This window comes from Patagioenas fasciata, chromosome Z (assembly GCF_037038585.1).
Source record: "Patagioenas fasciata isolate bPatFas1 chromosome Z, bPatFas1.hap1, whole genome shotgun sequence".
NCBI classification, from domain to species: domain Eukaryota; kingdom Metazoa; phylum Chordata; class Aves; order Columbiformes; family Columbidae; genus Patagioenas; species Patagioenas fasciata.
Window position 1 is genome coordinate 69,580,970 of NC_092560.1, and position 10,562 is coordinate 69,591,531.

General features: G+C 43.3%; 1 protein-coding gene across 5 annotated transcripts in view; it reads right to left on the reverse strand.

The window, feature by feature from the left end:
* The window catches only part of IQGAP2 (IQ motif containing GTPase activating protein 2), a 126,781-nt gene extending 117,441 nt beyond the window's left edge, over positions 1-9,340 (reverse strand). For 4 of the 5 annotated variants that reach the window (XM_065860348.2, XM_065860346.2, XM_065860347.2 and 1 more), the window contains exon 1: positions 9,192-9,340. In XM_065860348.2, the coding sequence (XP_065716420.1) occupies positions 9,192-9,237 (46 nt within the window). In that variant the 5' untranslated portion in view covers positions 9,238-9,340. Of the gene's footprint in view, positions 1-8,975; positions 8,995-9,191 lie in introns of those variants that run through there. The other variant, XM_071802828.1, reaches the window with a different exon arrangement.
* Positions 9,341-10,562: the final 1,222 nt, after the last annotated feature.

Genomic DNA, 10,562 nt, shown 5'->3' on the forward strand with positions numbered 1-10,562 from the left:
GAACCCATTTCCAATAACAAAAGAACCACAGTAATAATATTTAAAAAAATCAGTCATGAATAAAAATATTAGGAGCTTATTGGAAACATTATGTAAGCACCCCAAAGCAAGCATTCTGCTTGAAATAGTAATACCAAGACTACTAACATAAAGTAAGTGTAACTAGTTTTCAGTCACTGGCATGGCAACCACAGTACAAACAACACACAAACTTAACATCAAATTAAGTTATGTGTTTGCAAGTTTCGAAGTATCTACACAAAAAGGAAATACACATCCTCAAGGGCTGACCATTGACTTTCATCATATTTCATATAGTCACAGTCTGTTTCCTTTCTTAAAGCACTACTTAAAATCAAGACTTTTTCTAGGACTTGTAATAGTTCTTCCTCCAAACTCTGCCCATGCTTTGAGATCAGACTCCTTACAATAAGGCATTTACAGCTGCCACAGGGAGCAGAGCAGTCTGAAAACATAGCTATTCTATCAACAGAATCTTGCCCAGGTGAATCTGTTATTCATGTTCTATCTGGGAACTATTCCTGTACATACCTAGTGTCACAACAAGCCTTATCCATCAGCAGTGTTGATTTCATGCAAATGGTCAACTTCCAAGGAAGTTTAAACTTCAAAAGTTGAGGAAATTAAATTGAAATAACCTGATTGGATGTAAGTTTACACCTCAAATGTGCCCAAGAAGCTAGCACAGATCAATTCTGTTACAGCTACAAGAGCCTAAAAATCTTGGCTACTCATTTCTTCAGCCTTTTGGGGAGTTCAGATAGGCCTGTCACTGGGCAGCATTTGCAGCCTGGACAGAAAGAGTCTACCAGTCAACACCCTCCCACCATAGTTTTAGGAAAAAGGATACAGAAATGTTACAGAAATCCATCTTTGTTTACAGAGGCTTCTGATAAAAACTTTTCTGGAACTACTTAATTTTGTTTAAACATAGCAAAAAAATGAAGGGGGGGGTTGGAGGGGGAGGGAGTGTTATTGCCAAGGTTCAGTGTTTTAGGAAACACCAACCCTTGTTTTGCCTATTACTACCCACAATACTAAGAAATTTGATCCATTTTATTCTAAAATAGTTCACATGAGTGAAATCTTCAGCAAAACCATGTTGTCTTCCTTCTCGTGATCTGTATGAAGATAGAAACTGGAAAACAAACAAGGAGCTCACTTGACATAAGCTGTGTGTTTTCTGGAGCATTCTTACCCTTTTGTTAAACTTCATTACCATAGTCGGAGGTGATATAAATACAAAGTAGCAGGCAACCACATCCAATCCTTGTAGGTAAGCTGTCAATCTACCTTCAGTAGTCAGCTGCCACACAATTCCAAATGCCAAACCAAGGCTGGTTCATCTCCCACCTTCCACCAAATAACAGCAAAGAAATCTGTGCTCTGCTATGGTCTGAAAAGCAGTATTCAAAACAACTTCAGAGCTCAGATTTAGTGAAATCACATTTACTGTGTGCTGGTTTTGTAAAAACAGCTGACCATTTTTCCTTGGTAAAATAGTCTGTCCCAGACTCATTTAAATGTAATCCCTGCTCTCCCCAGGACTCCTTTGCATTCCTTTCAGTTACGCTACCACATATGCATGCTGGTATTTCAATGCATTATTTAGTCTGCTATATGGTACTTATGGAACTTAAAACTTGTTTACCAATGAACAGAGGCCAGATAGCTATTGACTGGGTAAATCAGTTGGGATAAAAATCCCTAAAAAAACCCAGAAATCAGTAGTGCATACCACAAGACACATCTCACCACTACAGTTTTGAGGCCCTGCAAGTCAAGAGTAATTTTACCAAAAGAAAAGTGTTGGAAAAGCATCCTGAATCTTACTTTACGTACAAAAAGCATTTTCCTTTCTTGTTCAAGTAGTCTAGTATTTAGACTTTCTTACAATTTCTTTCCACTGCCTGGTGAACTTTGACATGCCTTTACTGATACTTAGAGATTTATTAAACTACAGTGCTAGAGATTAAATTCCCTCAAACATTTATGTAACTCAAAACTCCCTGGGCAGCAGCAGAGCCAAGAGCAACCCCGGCAGCTGGGCTCTGGGGTGGCAGTGGCACCACAACAGGGGCACTCAGGTGGAGACCACAGTGATACAGGCTCGTCTTTCCTTGTGTCTCCCCAGTCCATGCTCATGAGTTGCCTGCACATTTTGTTGCCTCATCATACATTTTCCAGATCCCTATGTGCAACCGTAACACAGCTCAACCTGCTGTTTCCCCAGCCACTTGTGCTCATCACTGCTCCAGCTACTGCATCATCTTGGCAGACCTGCCTGCAGATTCATGTGGCAAACCAGACTGGGGACCTAATCCAGCCAAAAATAATCCCATAGAAGGAGTCGAGGTCGCTTCTTCCATCAGCAAAACTGACTGAAAGCACATGCAAAACCACAGCTTCAGGGTGCTGTTCCAGAGCAATTTAAACACATTTAAAATCTGGCTGCCACAGTTTCACCTGGGCAGAAAGTCCCTCCTGCCTCAGGCCAGCAGGCACAGCTGTTAGGTTTGCAGCCAGACCCTGCAGAGGCCTGAGATGACTGCAAATCAGCTCTTCAAGGAGAGATTAGCTTCCTGACAGATTAGATCTTCGTGTCATCACATGAACATTGGCAGGAGGTAAAGACCACAGCAGTCTGACAGAGCAGCTGAAGGCACCTCGGCAAGCTCAGACTGCTGAAATCTCACCAGTTGCAAGAGTGTGTAGCAAGGAGCAGGTAGGATCCCAATGTAATTAACAACAGTTGAAAACAGCAACTTGTCTCATGAAAGAAAGATATAGGATCATGTTTTTTTGGCAAAGCAGACCCATGTCCTTGTTAAGTTTTCAAGCTTTTTACCTTGTTTCTAAACACTCGGACTATTAGACACATATCACTGTACATATCTAGGATTTCCCCAAACACCTCGGAAACATCCTTTTAAAAACACAAGTAAAATATTTACTGGCCTATAGTTCAACATTACAACGCTGTGAAAGAACCGTTGCCCTCATGAAGCAGATTTCTTTACAGAGTTTGGGCACTTCACATTCAGACTGCCCCTGGGTTAATCTCTGCTGTACTCCTAGAAGCTGTGAGGCTCTGATCCTGCAAATATAACCAGTGTACTGAGCAGCTTTACAAATCAAGCAAAAATGCAAGAGTATGTCCTTAATTTTTCAGGAGGAACAGCCAGTAAAGGATGATGGTACGCATGACTACATATTTCCCATCAGACTTTGAAGCCTAGTAAGAATCAGTTTAAACACCTTACTAGATACCACGAGAGCTTTTACTGCACTTCGAAAGAAGCAGATCAGAGTCCACAGGGGAGAACTGGCAAAGACCATATCCTTTTTCACGCACTTCAGCTGAAGCCACAGACTGCGTAGCCTGATACAGTCAAGCCAACAGAAGCATCTGGGATGAGGACAGCAGTTTCTGACAGCTCTGCCTACCTGGGTGGCAGGCAGACAAGGCACCACACCTTGAGGCAGTAGGTCCACAGGAGCTGGCAGCAGTTTGCCAGCAGTCATGAGTGAGAGCTCTAAGGTGTTCCTTGAATTTGACTCCTGAAAAATTTATACCTGGCTGACCTTAACTTGGCTAATAAGTGATAAGAGAACTGACATAATTCCTCCAGGTTTCTTGCTAGTGCATACTCATTTGAACAAACCAGTAATTTAACACTGAAATCAGCTATCAGCACAGGTTCTTAATGGCTGTTTATTTGCTTACACATTTTGAAATGTATTTGGGAGCTGTGCAGAATTTGTAGGAACACCACCTGATTCAGTATCTCCCTTGATGGGTAGCAAGGAGGTTGATCTCTAAACCAAAACATACGTTTTCTCTTCTCTTCTCTTCTTCAAAGAACTCCATGTAAGGACCAGGACTCTACCTGCTCCCCCTCCTGCCACACAGCCCACTCCAACATCTACCAAGGCCCTTGGCCACCAGAGCACCCTGCAGGCACTGCGTGCCCCACGAGTCCATCACCACCATGGACCAGGGTACCCTTGGCCAATGCCGTAGCAGCTGGGAAACCAGAACTGGCACAATGCCAGGGGAAAGGTGTTGGTCACCAGTACAAATGTGCCCCTGTGCCAGGGGGATGGGGGCACCTGGCCCTTGGCCTCACTGATCATGCTCCCCCAGGGCCAGGGTGGGCACCACTTCTCCCACATCCAGCACCTATGCTTTCATTCTACAACATGCAGCAGTTCAAGGATACCTGTTCCAAAAAAACAACACTGAAACAGCCTGAACAAGTGAAGCAAACACAGCAGGTTAATAATTTCCTGCAAGGAGCAGAGGACTGGAGAACACATTTGCTTATCATCCCACTGAAATATGACCCACTAGTCCTACCTATCATTGCCAGGTTTTTTTTTTTCCATCTTATATGTAAGATTATTCCTAGTAAATCAGTCAGCTTGAATCAGCAGTGGTATCAAGAAAATCTTGAGCTAGAACTGCTACATAACTGAAACTCCAGTTAACAGAAGAGGTGGCTTGCAAGTCTGCGTACTTCCTTTTCTCTGCCTAAAGTATTAGACTTGATCTAGCACACTCGCATGTGCTATAAATCCCATTTCCAGTGCAATAGTAATATTGCTTGTTTCAACTGTGTTCAAGTAGCTCTAAGCATGCTGTAACATAGGTCCGTCCTTTCTTTACCAAGGGACTACAAGGGAGATGAGCCTTTGTACAAAAAGCACACAGAGAACCACTCCTACCAAATGAATTACGTGCACTTGGTTAAACAAAGCAGTTAAACTTTTCAAGTTCTCATTCAGCAGTTTAATCATTAGCAACCTACAAAAGAGTAGAAGAGATAAACAGTGTATTTGGTTGCCAAATTACACCCATCAATAAAAAAGGAGAAGAAAAGTGTTCTCATAAATCACAAGTACTACAAGAAAGTATACACCCAAAAGAATATATATGCGTAGGACACAGTTAAGCCCTTTTATTGTTTGGCTTTAAAAAAGAAAAAAACATCTGTTTTCACTTTTAAAAAATCCTATGGAACTTCTACCAAAATATTTTTTCTCCTCTTAAATCGAAAAATAACCATTTGTTTCCCTGCATTTAATAGACATGGAGGCAAATTCATAGTTTCTAAAGTTAAATGCTTTTCAAAAAAACAGTGGTTTGCGAGTTTTCACATCCTGCTGAAGTAAGAAGCCAGACACAGTTTCACAGAGAGACCTAGGCTCTGCTTCACTTCAGGTTTGCCCTGCCTGCCTTTACAGGCAGGACAGCTCTCCCTCACGAAGTTTCATGCTGCTTATTTGTCTCATCTCCGAACTCTTAGTGCCAAACAGAAGCAGCCCTGGAAGCCATGACCAGAAGCACAAGCAACGCCCTCATCACTGGATGCCAAAGTCAAGTTTCTCCTGTATTTAGCAATATATGCCTACTGAAGCTGAACTTCCAGCTTCAGCAGGAGAGATGACTTCTTTAGCTGCTTGTCTCCAACAGATGCATCAGTATACAGGGACCTGGAGTGTATGTTAATTCAGATACTTTGAGTATGGAAATGGCCAAAATCCTTTGCAAATCCAGACACTCATGGCCTCACTCACTATACTTTTATGACATTCCTGGAAGCACAGCAAAGCCATTCAGACACTTCTTAAAAACTTAAGCATTTGTTTCTACAGAGAGGTTAAAGGGAGAACTAGCTATAAAGTACCTGAAAGTGTTAGGAAAAAAGCATACTCAAAGATACACCACTACCTGATTCATCACCTTCCTATATTCAAGACTTTGTGTTTAATCTGTGAGGCATCTTCCAAGGTTTATACTTTTTTTCCTTGTTATCTTCAACAGTACCAAGCATTTTTGTTGTAGAAATTGCTCATAGCTTGACTTGTATCACACATCCTATTTCTTTGCTTCTGTCTGGTTACAGCTGTTGCCTGGTTTATTTCTCAATACCAGCACAGAGGGGAAAGCAGCTACATAAATTTGGTTGTGGTGCATCTGTTAACACATTTTCTGCTGTATAAGCAGCTTCCTTCTACTTGTGTGATCTCACTTGAGCTGGTGCTTGACTGAAAGATTCAATGAGAGACAAACAGAAATATCTTCTATCTTTCTTAAGCTATTGACAGCATGCAGATTTGGAGGTACCTTTCAACAAGCAGTCCAGAAAGCCACAAGGCTTTGGCCCTAACAGGCTGAGAGAAGGCTCAAAGGCTTTGCTCCAAGCTCCTGTTTCTCCCATGAACCATGTTAATACTGAACTAGCACCGCCCACCCAGAAAGGGATCATCTTGTCTGGTTTTGTTCAACTGTTTCATTACTTTAAAGATTATAATGATCAGCCCTAAGATTTTTTTGCTAGATGCACGTCTTTGCGCTACTATACCACAGAAACTTGTAATGCAAAGCTAGTTTGAAGTCAAGGATACGTCTTCTCAGTTACTTGTTTTGTACTACCAGGTCTAATGCTCAGGGACACTTTTTCTGCGTCCCCCCCCCACACCCCCCAATGGTATCCATCAGGCTACAAAATGTAGCCAAAGTTTGCATGTATCCTCTCTAGTTATCAAAACGAAACACGACTGACAACCACACACTAGTTCATAGGATTCCTAGCAGAGAATTATCCTAGTAAAATGCTAACCTTCTTCAAAGCAACACACAAACTTTGCCATGAGCTTGAAGCCAAAGTCAAAAGTCCAAGTTACATGTTTAAAACAGTACTAGGTCACTAAAGGAAGAAGTCTTGGAAATTTGATAACCTAACTTGAAAAACTTATTAACTCTTCTAGGAAATCCAGCATAGATGTTATGCTCAACATCAAGGACTGTTTGCCAGTGACCCAAAGTGTAGTTTTAGTTACACAGAGAACCTACAAATTGTGATGGGCTTCTTAAGGGTTCAGATAATGCTGGTATAACTTTTCTAGTTAGGGAGCTTTCCCCACCCCGACTCCTTAATATGTTGTCTCCCTCCTTGTCCCAAAATGGAAGACAAATACAGCACAGATGAAGCATATTTTGTTTCCTAGGCACAGGCTGAAAAACCAAACATGCTTCCATACTTACGATTTCATTACAGACAAGGCTATGGTTTATTCTTTGGTGTACAGAGTTCTCTAGGGAGTTCTTTGGTGTTTTTTTTTTTGTTTTTTTTTTTTTTTTTTTTTAGAAATATAGGCATCAGTCTAGCATATTTGAGGAGCTTTTGCCCAGTCCCTCGACAGGAGAGTTATCTCAAAAGTTTCAGCAGCACAAAAAAAGTATCCATCCTGAAAAATGAGGATGCAGTGTGATACAACAGCCACAGCCTCTCATTCAGGACAGAATAGCCACTGCAGCCTGAGCAAGCAGGCAGCATTTGTCAGAAGGGAGTTGGCAGCAGAGAAGACAAGAAGGATGACCTTATCTGCTCCTGTCCATGGGACAGACGACCAGAAACCTGGAAAGTGGCTAAAAATCCAAACACCAACTTCTCCCTGGTCACCACTGCAAAAAGTTCTGAACTACCACAGTGAAGTATAAATACTGAGAGGACAGACCTTCTCTTCAAAAATACATTCAGCATCCTTAACAAGGTCATTATTTCCTTATAATAAATAAGGCCTGAGATTCTCAAAATACACCCAGCATCTCTGTCAATAAGGTAAATCATCCTCAGCATCCAGATAGGAACCAAGGCATAAAGGATGAGCCCTTTGCTTTAAGTCAAAGCCTCATATTTGACCATATTTGACTTCATAGCAGACTAGCAAGTGCCACATCACCAGACTCACATGTTCTTATATCAGCCAGATGAGATCTGCACAGAAAAGCCCCTGTTGCTGGAGGCCTGATAGGCACACCACACACATCTGAGGAGTTTCTGCATGTCAGACAAGTGGACAAAATGCAAACCTCGGGCTGGTGCACCACACAGCACACTGCTCATACACTGCTTTACCACAGGAGCAAGCCAAGATGATTGGGAGATTGGCTTCACAAGCAAAATACTCAACTTTGCTAACACGCTATCATAGGCACCCAGCCCTTGTCTGTAGTAACCACTCCAGAAAACACTATTAGTACTGATAACAGTGACCCTACCTTCAAAAGTTTCTCATCCACCTACTATGTGGTGCAAATGAAAAATAAAACCTACTTGCAGGTTTTGTAGACTGCCCCAAATGGCAGGTATCGATAGAGAAAAATGCTCAAGACTGCACAGCATGCTCCAAGCTGAAGGTCTCACTGCAAAGCACCACCTTTTCTTTCCAGCCTAGGTGGAAGTGATATGGCCCGTAATGTTGTCAAATGTTTTTGTGCTTCTTTCAAAAAAAGGGGTTTCAGAACCGGTTTTCAACAATACTGTTATGCTAAGACCTGAGAAGCTGATCATCAGACCACAAAGTGCCAGGGTTGTTGTGAGCTTTGTAAATAATTTGTCTGTTCACGTTTTGCAATGCCTGAAATATAAAAGGCATTTCTTACACACATGCAAGGTCAAAGGCTTGCACTGCTCTCCTCACAGGAACCGGGAGAAAGTACGGCCCGGTGCAGGATTCCAGCACGGCACAGCAATGCTGAGAAAGCCTTGCAGCAAGAGGGGGGAAGGTGCTTCAGTGCTTTACTTGAACACAGGTTTGGGAATTAGAATGCATCTCCTCTGAAAAGAGATACCTGGTACCTGCACTGCTCCTCACCTCACTCTAGTTATTATTTAAATTTACAAAGTTCTACATCGAAGTTACAAAATTAGAAAACAAAGTTTCAATTTGGTAATCCGCACTGATAATCCAAAGGTTACAAAGTTACAATCAGAAACTACAGTCACAACTTCGGTATAAAGTTATAACCCAAAGCTCTAGCTGCAATCTAAAACTCTCCAGTTGCAATGAGGAACTACCGCTATAATCCATTCAGAAAGTTTCAGAACAAAACCCAGCCCCTGAAAACCTGTTCAAAACCCAGCCGGAGCTCGTTGCAAACAAACCTTAAGTAAACTGGAGCGCTGCAACAGCGTCTCCTGGTCAGGTTCTAGTTTCCCTCAAGTCCTTCTTTTAATATTAAACCACGAAAGCCGGCAAGGGAAGGGGACAAAAAACAAAAAGAAAAAAACAACAAGACACAAAAAGCAAACCAAACCTAACAAAAACAAAAAAAAAAAGCGGCCTGAAGCGCCCCCCACTTCCCCCTCGACCCCACTCACAGCCGTAGCGGGGCCGCTGCAGGGGCGCCAGCTCCTCATGGTGCATCCTGCCGCCGCCGCGAGGGATGGGGCCGGCTGCCGCTCGCCCTTCTTATGCGCGTCCCGGGCCCCGCTGATTTGCTGCCGCCCGCGGCCGCGCCCGCGCCCGCCCCGCGCGGGGCCGGGGCCACCCGGGGCGGCTCCACGCAGGGCCACGGGGCCCCGGCGGCCGGGAAACGCGCGTGTGCCGCGGGCGAGAAACAGCCGCGAGAAACAAAAGAAAGGGAGAAGAAACGAAGAAGAAAGGAAGGGCGGGGGGTGGGGAGGAGGCAAAAAGAAAGCAAAGTAAAACACATTTAAAAATAAGAAATCTCCTCAAACCAAAAAGCACATAAAAGCATAAAAACAAAGCAAAACAAAAACAAAAATTTAGAAAAGGGGGGAAGGGGGAGGAAGGAAGGGGGAGGGAAGAAAGCCCAACCCCCAAAAGCAATAAGGAAAGGAAAGCGAAAAATAAAAGGGATGAAAAACATGCAACCCCCTCAACAACAACCACACAGCTATTTGGAAAGAAAAAATCCAAACAAACAAACCCAAAACAACCAAACAAAAAAAGGGCAATTAAAAACCCCCAGTACCACAATGTGAAAGGCCAAGGTGCCTTCCCTCTGATGTTTTGGCAGTGAGGACTGTGAAGAGGGGTGAAAAAAGAGGCCCAGGATTCCCTCCTGCAATCTTGCTGTGCACAAGCAGCATTTTTGCCTTGCTGGAAAGCCACCACTGCAGTCTACAGGGCACATTTGGAGTAGGGTGCACCTGCATGGATATGTTGATGCCATGTTGATGTCCCTTCCTGAGGGGGTTTGTGAGGGTGTGGGGTGTGTGCCTGTGTTTGTGTCTTCCCTGAAGGGTGTCCCTCGTATCCTCAGAGAGGACTTGATTTCATACAGCAAAGCAACAAATCCATGGGTCAGAGGCACCCAGGTGACATGTGAAAGGCACCTGCAGATAGACAGGGGCAAGAGTTTCTCAAATGGAAATGTGTTACAGGGCAGGACCGTACCTTTCTGGCAGTCTCTAAGCCTCTGACAGAAGTTTGCTGGAAGATGGAGAGTGAAACAATGTCTGTGCACAACCACAGCCTGCCTTGCAGAGCCTGTGAGACACAGCACACCTGAAATATGCTTGTGGTTTAATGCATAGTCAGGTGCCTCTTGATGAGTGTTTGCAGATTGTCTGGAAGATTTCAGTCATTTCTATTTCAAAATAAATCTGTCTTAGATCTACAGAGTCTCCTCTGTGGTTTTCCACAGGTTTCAGGCTGTCTGCAGGTTGCTTGCAAGGCCTTCATTTTGCACATTCTGGTTGTGCTGGGTATGGCTCATGAGTTGA